This window comes from Bufo gargarizans, chromosome 3, assembly GCF_014858855.1.
Source record: "Bufo gargarizans isolate SCDJY-AF-19 chromosome 3, ASM1485885v1, whole genome shotgun sequence".
Lineage (NCBI taxonomy): Eukaryota > Metazoa > Chordata > Amphibia > Anura > Bufonidae > Bufo > Bufo gargarizans.
The window spans coordinates 392,075,220-392,094,549 of NC_058082.1; the positions used below are offsets into that span (position 1 = coordinate 392,075,220).

At 44.5% G+C, this 19,330-nt stretch overlaps 1 protein-coding gene across 1 annotated transcript in view; it reads right to left on the reverse strand.

The window, feature by feature from the left end:
- The window catches only part of MYO19 (myosin XIX), an 833,713-nt gene that overhangs the window by 490,967 nt on the left and 323,416 nt on the right, over positions 1-19,330 (reverse strand). Inside the window, exon 12 of the mRNA XM_044285692.1 lies at positions 1,709-1,782. Coding sequence (XP_044141627.1) covers positions 1,709-1,782 — 74 coding nt within the window. The remainder of the gene's footprint in view (positions 1-1,708; positions 1,783-19,330) is intronic.

The window sequence follows — 19,330 nt, forward strand, 5'->3', positions numbered from 1 at the left end:
AAAATGTGGAAAAAGTGCAGGGAAATTAATACCTCTACAGGTTGTATGGGCCAAAAATCACAAATGTAAGTCATGGTTTAACTGTGTACAGCATGCAGCACACCATTATCCTTATGGCCACATTGTACACTACGTGCAGAATTATTAGGCAAATGAGTATTTTGACCACATCATCCTCTTTATGCATGTTGTCTTACTCCAAGCTGTATAGGCTCGAAAGCCTACTACCAATTAAGCATATTAGGTGATGTGCATCTCTGTAATGAGAAGGGGTGTGGTCTAATGACATCAACACCCTATATCAGGTGTGCATAATTATCAGGCAACTTCCTTTCCTTTGGCAAAATGGGTCAAAAGAAGGAATTGACAGGCTCAGAAAAGTCAAAAATAGTGAGATATCTTGCAGAGGGATGCAGCACTCTTAAAATTGCAAAGCTTCTGAAGCGTGATCATCGAACAATCAAGCGTTTCATTCAAAATAGTCAACAGGGTCGCAAGAAGCGTGTGGAAAAACCAAGGCGCAAAATAACTGCCCATGAACTGAGAAAAGTCAAGCGTGCAGCTGCCAAGATGCCACTTGCCACCAGTTTGGCCATATTTCAGAGCTGCAACATCACTGGAGTGCCCAAAAGCACAAGGTGTGCAATACTCAGAGACATGGCCAAGGTAAGAAAGGCTGAAAGACGACCACCACTGAACAAGACACACAAGCTGAAACGTCAAGACTGGGCCAAGAAATATCTCAAGACTGATTTTTCTAAGGTTTTATGGACTGATGAAATGAGAGAGAGTCTTGATGAGCCAGATGGCTGGATTGGTAAAGGGCAGAGAGCTCCAGTCCGACTCAGACGCCAGCAAGGTGGAGGTGGAGTACTGGTTTGGGCTGGTATCATCAAAGATGAGCTTGTGGGGCCTTTTCGGATTGAGGATGGAGTCAAGCTCAACTCCCAGTCCTACTGCCAGTTTCTGGAAGACACCTTCTTCAAGCAGCGGTACAGGAAGAAGTCTGCATCCTTCAAGAAAAACATGATTTTCATGCAGGACAATGCTCCATCACACGCGTCCAAGTACTCCACAGCGTGGCTGGCAAGAAAGGGTATAAAATAAGAAATTCTAATGACATGGCCTCCTTGTTCACCTGATCTGAACCCCATTGAGAACCTGTGGTCCATCATCAAATGTGAGATTTACAAGGAGGGAAAACAGTACACCTCTCTGAACAGTGTCTGGGAGGCTGTGGTTGCTGCTGCACGCAATGTTGATGGTGAACAGATCAAAACACTGACAGAATCCATGGATGGCAGGCTTTTGAGTGTCCTTGCAAAGAAAGGTGGCTATATTGGTAACTGATTTGTTTTTGTTTTGTTTTTGAATGTCAGAAATGTATATTTGTGAATGTTGAGATGTTATATTGGTTTCACTGGTAAAAATAAATAATTGAAATGGGTATATATTTGTTTTTTGTTAAGTTGCCTAATAATTATGCACAGTAATAGTCACCTGCACACACAGATATCCCCCTTAAATAGCTAAAACTAAAAACAAACTAAAAACTACTTCCAAAAATATTCAGCTTTGATATTAATGAGTTTTTTGGGTTCATTGAGAACATGGTTGTTGTTCAATAATAAAATTAATCCTCAAAAATACAACTTGCCTAATAATTCTGCACTCCCTGTATATAGGCAACCTAAAAGAAAATACTTGCCAATAAAATTGCTCCATTCTCCAGATTCACAGCATATGCTTTCATTTATCGACATGACCAGCCAGTCAAACAATCTAGACAAAAAAATAAAAATATCAATATCTCCTTTTAATAACAGTTCATTTTCAAAATTAATAAACCACATTTTATTAATTATGTCATATTTTTAAGTATTCTTTGTACATTTATAAGCACAGCAACTTTCAAAATTCTGCAAACAGCAAATTGGGACAGTTTTAAATTGCATTGGGGGCTGCTGACCTGTGTTGATTTTGTTAATATTTACAAGAATAGAATTTAAGTTTATATTAAATTACATTCACACAACACCACGCATTCTTAACCCCGTAAGGACATTTTTCTACTTCCTGACAGAGCCTATTTTTGTAAATCTAACATGTCACTTTTTGTGGTAGTACCTTTGGAACCCTTTATTTGTCCAAGCAATTCTGAGATAGTTTTTTCGTGACACAATGTACTTTATGGTAAAGGTAAATTTGAGTTTATATGTTTTATCTTTATTTATAAAATTGTCCAAAACATAAGGAAAATACAAAAAAAATTACTATTTTCTAAATTTGAATTTCTCTGCTTTTAAGTCAGATAGTGTTACAGTACATCATAAAATACTTATTAACATTCACCATTAGTCTACATTATGTCTGCATCATTGTGTAAATGTTATTTTGTTTAGGACATTAGAAAGCTTAGAATTTTAGAAGCAATTTTTAATAAAGTTTCTAAAATCCACTTTTTTAAGGACCAATTTTAAAGCCACTTTGTGGGGCTAACGTAGTAGAATTCACTCATACATAACCCCATTTTAGAAACTACACCCCTCAAGTTATTTGGATAAAAGCCTCCAGGACCAAGAATAATGCAGAAATGACATAGCAAACAATCACTGTTGTATGTGTGATACACCAGAAAGGAAGATATGCTGAGTGTGGCCCTACATACAAGTAAATAATTGCGCCAAAAAGATGGCATATGCAAGACTGAACATGAAATGAAAAGTAGGGACAACCAGCGTGCAAGTGGGTGACCACTGTAATACTGGTAAAAACACAGACAACAGTGAAAAGCATAAGCATGTGAAAAAGACCAAACCTGGCTGGAGGAACGGCCCTTCGAAATGTAGGGCCACACTCAGCATATCCTCCTTTCTGGTGTATGACACATACAACAGTGAATGTTTGCAATGTCATTACTGCATTATTCTTGGTCCAGCAGGCGTTTATCCACACTCTGCACTTCCTGATTTTATCATGTATTTCATTATATTTGTTCAATAAAGATTGATAGAGTAACTATCCATGGGTTTGTTTTGCTTTGTATAGGAGTTTACGGTTGTTTACCGCGTAGTATAATTTGCTGGTCCCAGCTAGTCTTGGCATTTTACCCCTCAAGTAATTCTATACTGATTTTAAAAAGTGTATTAACCCATTACATGCTTCACAAGATTTAAAGTAAAATGGAAGCAATAAAATTTTTCTCTTCTTGCATTTTAAACCATTTTTTCCTATAAGGCACTAATGGTTAAAAGGGTTGTCTCTATTCAGCAAATTTTTATGTAGAGGAAGTTAATAAAAGCCACTTACTAATGTTAAGGACTTAAGGACACATGACGTACCGGTACAGTGATTGGAACCCGGTCCCTGTAGCAAACCGCAAGTCAATTCAGACCCGGAAAAGGAAGGCGATTGGTGGTGTGATAATACAACACCAATCACCATCCTGCGATCCTGAGAGGTGATAGTGACATCTCCTCTCAGGATCGCTCTCATTGGTCGGCTGGGCGGTTCATTCAAATTATCGCAGCGCTCCTCTCCTCCTCCTCCTCCTTTTGTGTCCGGGAGCCGAGGAAAGAGGAACGCTGCACGTGGATCCAGAACTGCACCGATCTCCAGCATCCCCATCTGTGCCCCAGCACCCCCCCAGGTATTTAGGGAAAGGTTGGGTTAGGCAGGGATATTCTGGCAAAGTTAGTGAGAAGACAAAAAAAATTAAGTTTTTTTTTTTTTTGCGCGTACGCCGACTGTGGCTTTTAGTGTCCGACTGTTAGTGCATCGCACACCCCACCGCTGATCAAATTCAGACTTTTTTCACATTTTGTAGACACCAACAAACAAAAAAAAATTCTAAAATATTATTTAGTAAAATTAAAATAAATAAAGTAGACATATTAGGTATCACCGCATCCGTAAGAATCTGCTCTATAAAAATACCCCCCCAACCCCTCCGATGAACACGGTAAAAAAATCGTACAAAAAAGGCATTTTTTTGTCACCTTACATCACAAAAATTGTAATAGCAAGCGATCAAAGAAATCATATGCCCCCAAAATAGTGCCAATAAAACAGTCGTCTCATTCCGCAAAAAATGAGCCCCTACATAAGAAAATCGGCTAAAAACAAAAAAATAATTACTCTTAGACGATGGAGATACTAAAATATATTCTTTTTTGTTTATAAAAAGATAATATAGTGTAAAACATAAATAAATAACAAAAAAGTAGACATATTAGATAATCCCCGTGTCCGTAAGAATCTGCTCTATAAAAATACCCCCCCAACCCCTCAGATGAACAAAGTAAAAAATAATTTTCCAATAACAAAGCAAGGGTTAACAGCCAAACAAAACTTAGTATTTATTACCCTAATACTACAGTTTACAAAAAACACCCCATATGTGGTTGTAAACTGCTGTATGACCAAACGACAGTGCACAGAAGGAAAGGAACGCAGTACTGTTTCTGTAAGGGAGATTTTAATGGCTTTTTTTTTTTTTTTAGGGACCATGTCCCATTTGAAGCCCCCCTAATGCACCCCTAGCATAAAAACTCCAAATATCAACCCCATCTAAGAAACTACACCACTCAAGGTATTCAAAACTGAGTTTACAAACGTCGTTAACCCTTTAGGTGTTCCACAAGAGTTATTGGCTAATGGAGATGAAATTTCAGAATTTCTATTTCTTGTTACCTTGCCTCACAAAAATGTAATATAGATAAACCAAAAATCATATGTACCCTAAAAATAGTCCCAACAAAACTGCCATCTTATCCCGTAGTATCCAAAATGGGGTCACTTTTATGGAGTGTCTACTCTAGGGGTGCATCAGGGGGGTTACAAATTGGACAGGGTGTAAATAAACCAGTCCAGCAAAAATCTGCCTTCCAAAAACCATATGTCACAGTACAGTAGTTTATGGCCACATATGTGGTGTTTCTGCAAAGTGCAGAATCGGGGTAATAAATATAGCATTTTGTTTGGCTGTTAACCCTTGCTTTGTTACTGGGAAAAAACTGATTAAAATGGAGAATTTGACAAAAAACGTGCTGTTTTACACTATATCTTTTTATAAACAAAAAAAAAAAAACATTTTAGTATCTCCATAGCCTCAGTAATTATTTTTATTTATTTTTTAGCCGATTATCTTAGGTAGGGGCTCCGTTTTTGCGGGATGAGAGGACGGTTTTATTGGCACTATTTTGGGGGGGCATATGACTTTTTGATCGCTTGCTATTAAATTTTTGTGGTGTAAGGTGCCCCCAAAAAGCTTTTTTGCACCATTTTTATTTTATTTTTTTGACCATGTTCATCTGAGGGATTAGGTCATGGGGTATTTTTATAGAGCAGATTCTTACAGACACAGCGATACCTAATATGTCAACTTTTTTTGTTTTATGTTTTATACTATATTATCTTTTTATAAACCCCCAAAAATTTTTGTATCTCCATAGTCCGAGTCTTCATTTTTATTTTTTTAGCCAATTATCTTAGGTTAATTTTTTGCAGGGTGAGAGGACGGTTTTATTGCCACTATTTTGGGGGGGCATATGATTTTTTTGATCACTTGCTATAACAATTTTTGTGATTAAGGTGACAAAAAAAAATAGCTTTTTTTTGCACAGTCTTTATTTTTTTTTGACCCTGTTCATCTGAGGGGTTAGGTCATGGGGTATTTTTTTTTAGAGCAGATTCTTACTGACGTGGAGCTAACCAATATGAATTTATTTATTTTAGTTTTACTAAATAATAGTTTTGAAAAAAAAAGACCGTAATTAACCCCTTAAGGACACAGCCTTATTGCACCTTAGGACCAGGCCATTTTTTGCAAATCTGACCAGTGTCACTTTAAGTGGTGATAACTTTAAAACGCTTTGACTTATCCAGGCCATTTCATTACACTGGCAAAATAAAGTAAAAAAAAATATTTTTTTTTGCATAAAAAAATGCCAAATTTGCAAAAAATTGGGAAAAATTTGCAAATTTCAAAGTTTCAGTTTCTCTACTTCTGTAATACATAGTAATACCCCTAAAATTGTGATGACTTTACATTCCCCATATGTCTACTTCATGTTTGAATTATTTTGGGAATGATATTTTATTTTTTAGGGATGTTACAAGGCTTAGAAGTTTAGAAGCAAATCTTGAAATTTTTCAGAAATTTACAAAAAATTTTTAATGACCACTACAGCTCTGAAATCACTTTGTGAGGCTTACATAATAGAAACCATCCAAAAATGACCCCATTCTATAAACTACACCCCTCAAGGTATTCAAAACTGATTTTACAAACTTTGTTAACCCTTTAGGTGTTGCACAAGAGTTATTGGCAAATGGGGATGAAATTTGAGAATTTCATTTTTTCGCCTAATTTTCCATTTTAACCCATTTTTTGCACTAACAAAGCAAGGGTTAACAGCCAAACAAGACTGTATCTTTATTGCCCTGACTCTGCCGTTTACAGAAACACCCCATATGTGGCCGTAAACTACTGTACGGCCACACAGCGGGGCGTAGAGTGAAAGGTGCGCAGTTTGGTTTTTGGAAGGCAGGTTTTGCTGGACTGGTTTTTTGACACCATGTCCCATTTGAAGCCCCCCTGATGCACCCCTAGAGAAGAAACTCCATATAAGTGACTCCATCTAAGAAACTACACCCTCAATGTATACAAAACTGATTTTACAAACTTTGTTAACCCTTTAGGTGTTGCACAAGATTTAATGGAAAATAGAGATACAATTTAAAAATTTCACTTTTTGGCAGATTTTCCATTTTAATATTTTTTTTCCAGTTACAAAGCAAGGGTTAACAGCCAAACAAAACTCATTATTTATGGACCCGATTCTGTAGTTTACAGAAACACCCCATATGTGGTCATAAACTGCTGTACGGGCACACGGCAGGGCGCAGAAGGAAAGGAATGCCATACGGTTTTTGGAAGGCAGATTTTGCTGGACTGGTTTTTTTGACACCATGTCCCTTTTGAAGCCCCCTGATGCACCCCTAGAGTAGAAACTCCATAAAAGTGACCCCATCTAAGAAACTACACCCCTCAAGGTATACAAAAAGGAGATTTTTGTGAAACTCACCTGTAAAATCTTTTTCTCGACTTTTCCATTGGGGGACACAGACCATGGGTATAGCTTAGAGGTATTAGTAGGAGGGACACTATGCAAATACAAAAGAGCTCCTCCTCCTCGGGCTATACCCCCTGACTCCACCAGGAGAAGCTCAGGCGTTGCAAAGCAGTAGGAGACAAGAAAAAAGTAACGGAAGCCATCGGATCAAGCCTAAAAGGCCCAACCACAAATGAACAGAAAAAACCCTCCTGCAACAGGCAGAATGGGAGGGGAGCTGTGTCCCCCAATGGAAAAGTAGAGAAAAAGATTTTACAGGTGAGTTTCACAAAAATCTCCTTTTCTCGTACTTTTTTCCATTGGGGGACACAGACCATGGGACGTCCTAAAGCAGTCCATGGGGTGGGAAAAACATCAGCACCGCCAGGAGGAACGTCCAACGATCAAACAGGAACCACAGCCTGTAAAATCCTGCGGCAAAAGACAGCATTAGCCGAAGCCAGGGGATGCAGCTGATAAAACTTCGTAAAGGACCGTAAGGACGACCAGGTGGCCGCCTTACGCAGCTGACTCGCAGAGGCACGATTTCGCCTTGCCCAGGAAGCCTCCACCACCCTAGTGGCGTGAGCGGCAATTCGGGCCGGGGAACCCTACCACGAGCGCGATAACAGCCGAGCGGATCCATCGTGCCACAGTGACCTTGGAGGCCGCCAGACCTCTACGAGGTCCCTCGGAAACCACAAGGAGGAATCAGAACTGTGAACGTAAGCGGTAGCCGTTAAATACACTTCCAAGGCCCGGACGTCAGCCAGGGAGTGTAGAGCGCGTTCCTTTTAGTTTGCCAGAGAAGGGTAAAAGGAGGGCAAGACAAGATCCTTGCTAAAGGTGGAAGAAGAGACCACCTTTGGCAAAAAGGAGGGAACCGGACGGAACACAACCGTATCCTGGAGAAAAACCAGAAAGGGGCTCCTGGCGGGAAAGAGCGGCGAGCTCCGACACCCGTCTAATGGGAGATGTGGCCAAGGAAAACCACTCTCCAGGTGAGAAAGGTCAGGGAGACCTCTCCCAGAGGTTCGAAGGGGGCCGTCTGCAGAGCACGCAGGACCAAGTACAGATCTCAAGGAGGCAAAAGGGGAACATACGGGAACCAAATGTGCCACCTTCTGAAGAAAAACCTTCACAGGACCCATAAGTGCAAGGGACCCTTGAAAAAGGAAGGCAGCGCCGAAACCTGACCATTCAGGGAACTCAGCGACAGTCCCATCTCAAGTCCAGACTGAAGAAAAGACAGCACCATTGGGATGGAAAAGTGAAGGGGAGGGAACTCAGAGTTCTCACAAAAAGTCATGAAGGCCTACTAGGTACGATAGTAATCTGTGAGGAAGCCGGCTTCCCCTGATCATGATTCTAACCACCGAATCCGAGAATCCCCTCATCTTCAGGATGACTGTTTCAACAGCCACGCGGGTAAAACAAAGAGACCGTAGATTCCGGAGGAAGAGAGGACCCCGAGACAGTAGAACCTCCCTGTCGGGAAGAAGCCATGGAGACACCAGCGCGTCCACCCCATATGCCTTCGGACCTCGGGCGTGAGCCGGAGACCAGGGAGCTTGTTGTTGAACCTATGACGACATCAGATCCACATTGTTTCGACTTAGAAAGTCCGCAGCCCAGATGCCTATTCCCGGAAGGAATACCGCTGACCACACCGGAACATGTGACTCCGCCCACAGCAGAATAATTATTATATATATATATATATATATATAAATTTATTTATTTTTATTTATTTATTTTTTAACCTCCCGCATCACTGTCCGGCTGCGGTCCCACCTTGATGGCTGAAGTAAGTCACTCTTAGCTCAAGGATGTTGATAGGGAAACTATTCCGTTGTCGACCAAACCCCCAGGATCGAGTGGGACCGGAGAACGCCGCCCCAGCCAGAGGCAGGCATCAGTGTTCCAGGAAAAGAAGGGAGCCCACACCACAAAAAAATAGGGAGCCCACACCACAAAAAAAGCTTCCTGAACCTGTAGAAAATATAAAACAAAACGTGTCACCTGCAGATGTAAGCGTACAGACCACGAGAGGTCTCGTCCCAGAGGGAAAGATCTCCTGTCGCAGCGACAGAGTGTGAGAGAAGAAAACAAAAGTATAAAAAATGGGCATATGGTACGGCCTCGGAAGAGGCCACCACAAAACCCAGGACCCGCAGGTACTCCTGAAAGGAGAGACACGGGGAGCGCAGAAGGTGCGACACCGCAATTTGGATCCAGAAGACCTAGTAGTCTGAAAGAAAAAAATCTCTCGGTCAAGGCATCCAAAAATATCTCCAGGAGGAGAGCTTCAGGGACGGGAGGAGAAGGATCGTGGAAGTCGATCAACCATCCGAGCTGTTTCATTTGAACAGTGATCCGGACGTTGTTCCAGGTAAGGCCGCCAAGAAATGTCCTTGGTGCGAAGAACAGCCATAAAAGGCGCTAGGATCATGGTAAAGACCCTAGGGGCAGACGCTAACCGGAAAGGGAGGGCGACAAAAACACATAGAGTCGGCCACCCATAGCAAGCGCAGGAATCTTTGTGAGATTCTGCGATCGGGCCATGCGGACAGGCGTCCCGGAAGTCTACGGACGCGAGGAATTACCCTGGAGAAGAGAAACAATAACGGAGCGGAGGGATACCAATCTAAAACTCCTTATCCGGAGGAAAAAACTTTTGAGCAGCTCCGGATCCAGGGTCGGACGCACCGACTCCTCCTTCCTTGGAACGATTAACAGGTCTGAAAAGAAACCAGTGCCCTGTTCCTCTGGAGAAACCGGGGTAATAACCCCCCTGGTCCAGAAGGGAAAAAACTGCCATCCAGAGATCCGAGTCACGGAACAATCCCCTGGACCGCTGGATGTAAACTCTACCTCTTGTAACCCGACGTTACAATTCTTAGAGCCCAGGTGTCCTGAACATGAGCCCTCCAAACCTGTGGAAGTAGCAGGGAGGCCGACTGCGCCCTTGGGCACCATAACGGCTGGGGCTTGAAGGGAGGGGGGGTTCCTGCGGGAGTCCTGTAGCCCCCCCAGCGACGGGGCAGCGAAAGGACTGGTACTGGAACCGGAGGACCCGGTTCGAAAGGGACGTTAGGACGTAGGTGTGGAATGTTAGAGTTCTTGCCCCCAGATAGCGGTAGAGAAAAACTCGTCCAGCTGAGCCCTAAAAAACCTGGAACCCTCAAAGGGGAGGCTAGTAAGGGGACACTTTGAGAAGCGTCAGCGTCCCACACTATCAACCCAAACTCTCTGTGCAGAATGACGAGAGGGCTACAATGCGGGTAACGAGAGAATCAATGTCCATGGAAGTCCCGCAAAGGAATTTGGAAGACTGAGACACCTGGAGAACCAAATCTGGTGTGTCAGTAGACGCATCATGTTCCGCCAGGTTCAGGTGGTGGCGCTGCAACCACACCTGGGGAGGACACTGGCCTAACGTGCCCGCCAGAGATAAATGGCTCTTGAGAGAGAATCTAGGCGCCCGTCCAGAACGTCCTGCAGAAAGGAGCCGGTAAGGACAGGGAAGGCAGTGATCCTGGACACTGGGGGATCCACCCTAGGGGAGAAGACCAGCCCTCCCCACTGCTCAGTCGTAAAAGGATGATCCTGTCCCAGGTTCTGGGTATGACCGCGGAAATCCCTCATGGATAGGAAAAAATGCGGCAACCTATGGCTTCTTGGACGGAAAACAAAAAAGGGGGGGAACTCCCACGTAGAGGAGAATCCCCTTGGAGATTACAGGTTTTACGGACAGCCACTACTAAGTCCGCCAAACGTGGGGAGCTTAGGCGGAGGGACCCACTCCATGACCTCGTCCGAGCCGGACAATCCCCCTTCAGACCTGCGCTCCTTAGGGGGTGAGAGTCGTCTGAACACATCTCTAGACGAGGGGGGAAAACGGAGTCATCCAAGGATGGATGCTACCGCTCACGCTGCCTCTTATTAGTCAGGCGACCTCAGCGGGAACCACTGCGGGGAGACGGAGTGGTAGGGGCCACTGGATTAGCAACTGCTATACGGTCCAAAAAGGACATGGATGTCTTGGCGACTCAGGACAAATCAGCGGCCGCGCAGGACCTGGCAGATGCACAAGCGTGTACCGCCGGGACAGAAATAAACATTTTTCCCCCCTTAAAAAAAAAAAAAAAAAAAAAGGCTTAAAGTGGTTTGAACTCAGAAAGTCTGGACTGGGGCAACAGCCTTATCACTGAGCTACCAGCTTGCCTTAGGAGCTGGGTTGGGCAGGAAGGAGATGCTGTCCAGGGCCAGGGCAGGGGGCACAAAAACCAGTGGTCTAACAGGACCCATTGGAGCCTGAGAAGGTGACTAGGCTTAGGCATGATAACAACTATGCAAGAAATCTACAGTTGTAGTTAGAGAAAAGAAACCTTAACAGTGTCTTCTGGGAATCGAACTAGAGATCGTTCACATCAGAAGCAAGGCATTTATACACACACACACACATACACAGCTGTCCAGAGAGAAGCAGATTGAATAGGGTTAAGATGCCATTACTCTGTGTTGCTGTTCAGCAGGGGAGCAGTCAGGAGCGTGGGAACCTTTGTAGCAGACGGAGGAAGATGCCGGAGTAAAGCATCAGGCTCCACCCTCCGGCCGCGTCAGGCTCTGCCCTCCGGCCGCGTCAGGCCCCGTCCTCTGGTCGCGTCAGGCTCCGCCCCCCGTCCGATAGAAGTGCGGGAAAATAATTGTGTGCTCCACTCCTTGTGCTTTCTGAAAATATGTCCCCCAGTGCCGAACACAGCGAAGCGGGGGTTAACAAGGCACCACGCACGCCTGCAGTTGCAGCCCAATCCTCGTTCTGTCCGAGGTCTCTGACGGGGCGAGTGGTTGGTGGGTGCTGCTGCAAGTTATAGAAGCATATTTTTTTTTTTTTCATTTTTAAGTGATAAATGTGTTTTTTGATTTTTACTTTATGTTATTTTTACCTTTTTTTTGGGCCCAGACCCATTTGGTTCTTGAAGATCCAGTGGTACTGATGTCTGTATAATACAGTACAGTACAATATATATTGTACTGTATTTTACTTACACTTTGTCTGAACAGATCTATGCCTTCAGCACAGATCTGTTCAGAACCATGGACAGCAGGACGCCTGAGAAGGCGTCCCATTGCCATGGGAACCTTCCCCGTCTGCTCAGTAGTGGCCAGAACTGCGCAGACGGGGAAGGGTAAGGACTGGGCTTTGAGGGGCTGCCTGGGAGCTCTCTCCCTCTCCATTCGGGGGGCTGCAAAGGCACAGCAGCCCCACGATGGGAGAGGGAGGGAGCTCCCTGAGCTGTTAACCTTTTCCATACAGCGGTCCGTACGGACCGCTGTATGGAAAGGGTTAAATGGCTGACATCGCATCACCGATGTCAGCCGTTTATGCCAGGGTGCCAGCAATGTGCTGGCAACCTGGTATACCCACTAGACGCCAACGATTATTTAATGGGAGGTGGGCGGGGGATCGCGATCTCGCCTGCCGCACCGCCCTCCTCCCGCACCGCCCGAAACCCTCCCCCTGCACCTCCCACCGGGCTCAAATAACTCAGGGGTGCAGGGGGGAGGGATACAGGAACATTTTTGGAATCCTAAATTTTCTGATCCCCACGGTCAGGGACCGCGGGGATCAGAAACTGCAGAAATCGCAGCAAACCGCAGGTCTGAATTGACCTGCGGTTTGCCGCGATCGCCAACATGGGGGGGTCACGGAACCCTCCCACGCATTTAGCCTAGGTGCCTGCTCAATGATTTGAGCAGGAACCTGGCTCCGATCACTGCCAGCCGCACGGCAGTGATTGAAAATACACAGGGCGTACATGTACGCCCTGTGTCCTTAAGTACCAGGGCACAAGGGAGTACCTGTACGCCCTGTGTCCTTAAGGGGTTAAACTTACTGGTACTTCTGTTTCCTTGAGTCCACCATGACTGCTTAACCTGGAGATTGACCCCTTGACCTCTGTAGGGGCAGGAACAGAGAGAGTTTAAAAGGCCACCACCCACTCTCACTCTCAGGGTTTTCCAAATTACCAAGTGGGTGCAGCCTTAATTTTATATATTATTATTATTATTATTTTATTTTATTTTTTACATTTTTATATATTTTATTATTATTATTATTATTTTTATTAATTCACACTCGAACCCCTCTTTAAATATTTAAGGGGGAATATATCAGCCATCATGGTTAAATCAAGGAAACAGAATTAACGGTAAGTCTAATTAGGGTCTTTCCATTTCGTTCACCATGACAAACTACCAGATTATTTATTAGCGTGGGTAACTGCCTGCAAGACCTTCTGACCGAAGGTCAAGTCAGCATAAGTCCAAGTCAGAGTGCCTGGATCTCTCCTAAACGTCTAGCTGATGTTATGGCTATTAAGAAGGCAGCCTTGAGCGTCAGATGTTTTACAGAAATGTCCTGTACTGGGGTAAATGGTGGTTTCATTAGTCCTTTCAGGACCCGATCTAAGTCCCACTGAGGGGCCCTAGGTGTTATGGATTGTCTTAATCTCGAGGCAACCCTTACGTATCTTCTCACCCATCTATGGCTGGCCAGGTCTGTATCATAGCATGCTCCTAAGGCCTCTTTTACACCATCGTATGGCTATTTCCGTGTTTTGAGGTCCGTTTTTTAGGGATTTGTTGTTCCGTATTTTTTGTTTCCGTTTGGCATATACAGTATACAGTAATTACATAGCAAAAATTAGGCTGGGCATAACATTTTCAATAGATGGTTCCGCAAAAACTGAACGGATACGGAAGACATACGGATGCATTTCCGTATGTGTTACTTTTTTTGCAGACCAATTGACTTGAATGGAGCCACGGAAAGCGATTTGCGGGCAATAATAGGACATGTTCTATCTTTCAAGGGAACGGAAAAATGGAAACAGAACGCATACGTACATTACTTTTTTTTTTTTTGAACCATTGAAATGAATGGTTCCGTATACGGACCGTATACAGAACTAAAAAAACAGCCCGCAAAATGAAAATAAAAAAACTGTAGTGTGAAAGAGGCCTTAAGCCGAGATCTGTACTTTAAGTGTACTAGGTCTCAAGCCCAAATCCAGCCCCCTTTGGAGAAAATCAAGAATATTTATGATGTTTGGGGGAGAATTTACCAGAGTGTTCTGACCCAGCCAGTTGCAGTATTTCCTCCAGATCTTAAGATATATCGCGGAGGTGACTTTTTTCCTGCTGGATTTAGGGGTAATGATGACCTTTTCGGGCAGACCCCTACTTTTTAATACCTCGTGCTCAGGATCCATGCTGACAATTTGAATAGTCCTGGATTCTGGTGGAGGATCGGACACTGCAATAAAATTTCCTCTCGGAGGGGAATTCTCCATGGTTCCTCCAGCGCTAATTCCTTTAATATCGGGAACCAGTTTCTCTTTGTCAAGTATGGGACCACTAGGATCACTGTTACCGTGCCGGACCTTATCTTTTGTAGTACTCTGGGGATTAATGCCCACGGAGGGAAGGCATAGGCGAGATCCCAGGTCCATCTAACAGAGAAGTCGTCCACCACCAAAGGTTTTCCCTGGGGTTTAGGGAGAAAAAGTGCCCTACATTCGCATTTTCTTTTGCTGCAAAGAGATCTATCTGTAGGGTTCCCCACCTTTTGGAGATCTGTCTGAACACTTCTGAATTTAGGGACCATTCCACAGGATCTATGGTCCTTTTGCTGAAGAAGTCTGCTTGTATATTGTGAATTGCCATGATGGAGGATACATATTTTTCCACCCAAAAGAATATTCTCCTCACCAGTTCTTCTAGACTTGGAGATCTTGTGACTCCCTGGTGTTTTAAGTATGCTACTGCCGTCACATTATCAGAGAGAATCTTCAGGTGCTTTCCGAATACTATCTTTCGGGATGACCTTAGCATCTCCCAGATTGCCCTTAGTTTGAAGATCTTGCTTTTATGTATTCTGCCCATCTGCCCTAGTAGTTTGAGGAACCTACTCTCGCCCCCCATACAGTGCCGCTTGCGTCCGTGAACACCTGAATCTCTGGATCTTTTATCCAACTTACACCTTTTGACAGGTTTGTCTTTTCTATCCACCAATTCAAATCGGATCTTACGTGAATGGGGATGGATATCTTTTTCTCTAAGGAGGACTGTTTCTTGTCCAAATTCTTCAGGATCCAGGACTGGATTAACCTGGTATGAGCCTGGGACCACAATACCGATGTGATGCAGGAGGTCATTGTTTCCAATAGACTCATGGCATTGCGTATGAAGCACTTGGTCTGGCCCTGAATTTTTTTTGTTTTTCCTATGAAGGATATAAATTTTTCCTGAGCTCTTGAATCTAAAAGTACTCATAGGAATTTCATCTTGGTTGATAGGACCAGGCAAGATTTTCTCTGATTTATTATCCAGCCCAACTCTGAAAAATGATGAATTAGGTAGTTGGTGAGACAGGACGCCTCTGACTTTGATTTTCCCAGAATGAGGAAATCGTCTAGATACGGGCAGATTTGTATTCCCTCTGATCTGAGAGGAGAGATCATTTACTAGCTTTGTGAAAACTCTCGGGGCTGAGGAAATTTCGAAGGGTAGAGCCGTGAACTGGAAGTGGTTTACCGATGCTGTCTAACATGGCAAACCTGAGATATTTTTGCCAGTTTTCGTGTATGGGGACGTGATAGTAAGCGTCCTTTAAATCTATGGACGTCATGTAATCTCCTGCTTGGATTAGAGGAGTGATGGACGTTATAGATTCCATTTTGAACCTCCTGAAAAACAATGGACGTAATTAACCCCTTCAGGTTTATGATGTTACGAAAGTAACCGTCTGGCTTCTGTACCAAAAACAGGTTGCAATAATAGCCCCTTCCTTCTGAATAAGTACATATAAAATTGGGAGAGTAGAGAGCCACATGTGCATTAAACGCTTCCTTATTGTGTTAAAAAGCTTACGAGTCTTCTTACCAAATGTTGTTGTGAAGAGTCACAACAACTGTAGATCACTTTGCTGGTTATTTGGTGTCCCGACCAGCGTGCGGTTGTCTTGGGCTGCGGCCCTCTGCGTGTGCTCAAGGCAGGTGGCAGATGAAGAAATAACCTTTAAAAAGGTTTTTAAAGGTTATTTCTTCTGAATAAGGGACTTTTACTACCACGCCTGACGATCAACTGCAAAACGCCCTGCTAAATCCTTTCCAAAACTTTTGAGCTGTGAGAGGTTATCCGAAACGTTTTTTAAGGGGTTCAGGAAAATTCTATCCGATAACAGTTTTTTAAAATATCCAAGGCCCAGGGGTTCTGGGTCGTGGTTTCCCAAAAGGGTAGAAATCTCCTCAACCTTCCTCCCACTCTGGCGTCATTGCTTGTCAGGCTGTTTGTTTTAAGGAATAAGGAGGAAACCTCTGCCCTTTCCTCCTTTTTGGTAGCTCCACTTACCTGTTTTCCCTTTGCCCCCATAGGACCTGGATTGGGTGTTAAAGGAACTTAGAGGAATGGAATTTAGAATTTCCTCTCTCGGGGTTTTATTCTTAATATGGTGTTCAAGCTCGTTAAGCCGGAAGTACATAGATCTAGCTACGGAGGTTGCAGCTATGTTTGTTTTTATACCGAACATGGATGCTTCCCAAGACTTTTTCAGGAGAGAATCCGCCTTTCTCTCCATCGGATCCTGTAATTGGGAGGAGTCATCAAAGGGAAGGGAGGTTTTTCTTGACGACCTTTGCCACCTGGACGTAGATTTTCGGAATTTCGTTAAATATTTTTATGTCGGCTGGGTCAAAGAGTAATCTATTTTTGAATTCTCTGGGGACTCCCAGTCTCCTCTCAGGGCCGTCCACTCATGCATGATCATATGCTTTATATTTTTGTTTACTGGAAATACTTTGGATTTCTTGGCTCTGAGCCCCCCAAACATTTCGTCTTGGACCTATCAAGGTTTTTGTACCTCCTCTATGCCCATGGTTGCCCTTACGGCGCCCAATAATTCCTCCATCTCTTCAGAAGAAAAAAAGTACTTTTTCCTGTCCTCCACTATCTCTCCCTCTGACAGTGCGTCTACATTCTGTCTAGATGTGGAAGCGTCTTCGTCCATGTCCTCTGATTCAGAGGAGGATGGAACGCACACTCACGTTTTTTTCGCAGGAGGAGTCGGAGGGGCAGATCTGAGAGACGCTAGCGAGGATTTTATCTCGCTCTGAATCATTGATTTGACCTCCATAAGTATGGATGGTTGCTCCTCTTTAACAAGCTCATTAATGCAGACTTGGCAGAGCTTCTTTTTATGATTTTCCGGCAATCTTTTGCCACAAGTAGCACATCTAGGAATTCTGGCCTTAGTTCTGGGCTATTTAATTTCCTAAAAGAGGAGCAACCCAGTATCAGTAAACTATTGCAAGAGGTAAATAACAACATGATACATATTTTTTCTTTCTCCACAGGGGAACTCACGATCTGAGCAGCCGAGGGGGTATCTGTAAAGTCCATCTGGTCTGCAGGGGTAACATGGGCCAACATCTGGAGCCTTTACTGGGACGCTAGTCCTTTCAAATCTCCCGCCTTGCAGCAATGGATGCGGCGTCCGATGTCATCTTTGTGCGCGCGCGGCCCAGCTCATAGCTCCGCCCCATCAACCACCTGCCGGCCGGAACAAGAAATGACGATGCAGCTTCACACAATGGGTCCGCGAGCAGCGTGTTCGATGGTGCGCGGTCTTCCTTCAGGAGTGAAGGGGGACCCTGCGCTTTGGGGAGGGATTCAGGCTCCTGCAAGAGCAGGAACGAGATACACTCTATAATCCTCCTATGCCCAGCTTAGGACAAAGCCACCAGAGGGAAGGGATAAGCAATCCCAAAGGTACTAAAAATAAACGCTGTAGTCTTCTCACCTCCAACAGGAGGTCTCTCTGTGAGGTGCCCCAAGTAGGGACAGGAAACACTGAGGGTGAGAGTGGGTGGTGGCCTTTTAAACTCTCTGCGTTCCTGCCCCTACAGAGGTCAAGGGATCAATCTCCAGGTTAACCTGTCATGGTGGACGAAATGGACATTTTTTTGTTTTTGTGTCTCAAGTCTGAGAACCATAGTTTTGTATCCGATTGTCAGTGGCTAAATTGGGGAAGGGGAATAGAAATGTAGTACTCCATGGAAGTGTGGTACTCCCTGAAGCAACCAATAATTCAGAGGCCCGGATGATCGAAGCTTGTGTCACACTGAGTAGTGGTGTCCTTCCGTATCCCCCTCCTGTGACACACTCTGCACCTTTTTTGGGTCCGTCCCTTCTTTCCAGTATGGGGGAACCACACCTGGAAAGTGTTAGCCAGGGACGATCCAGGTGCCTCTAGTTCCCGAGGTACTCCAGCCTGCTCTTTCTCGGTCAGAAAAGATCAGGTCCTTGAAGACTGCCTCATAGAACTGAAGGAATGTCCCTGTGTTGCCAGCGCTCCGGGACAGCACAAAAGAGTTGTACAAGTCAACCTGTACCAAGTAGACCGCAACTTTTTTGTACCATGCCCGGGTTTTGCGCAAGGCATTATATGGCTTGAGGACTTGATCAGACTCCTCCCATATACCGAATGTAGTCACAACATAATCAGACTTGAGGACCGTTGCCACGGTACCTCGCACAGGGACAGGGGTGATGCAGTTACCATGAATTGTGGACAGTACAAGTAAATCCCTCTTGTCCTTATATCTGACCATCAACGGGTTTCCAGTGGTAAGGGCACGGGTCTCACCCCTGGGGATAGGTACCTGGAGGGGGTGGGTAGGGAGGCCGCGTTGATTTTTCCGCGCAGAACTACAAGCGGACGTGGATCTGGCGGTGAGGGACTGGAACAAGGGGATACTAGTATAAAAGTTATCCACGTAAAGGTGGTAACCCTTATCTAGCAGTGGGTGCATAAGGTCCCACACAAGTTTCCCGCTAACATTCTGGGGGTTGGGGGTTGAATACTGGTAATCTCGCCCCTCGTACACACGAAACTTGTAAGTGTACCCTGAGGTACTCTCACAAAGTTTGTCCAGCTTCACGCCATATCTCGCCCGCTTAGAGGGAACATACTGGCAGAAAAGAAGTCTCCCCTTGAAAGCAATGAGAGACTCATCGACCACGACCTCCCTTCCAAGTACATGGGCCTGCACAAATTTGGCCCCAAAGTGATCGATGACCGGCCTGATTTTGTACAGGCGGTTATAGGAAGGATCACCTTGGGGAGGACATGCTGCATTATCTGCATAATG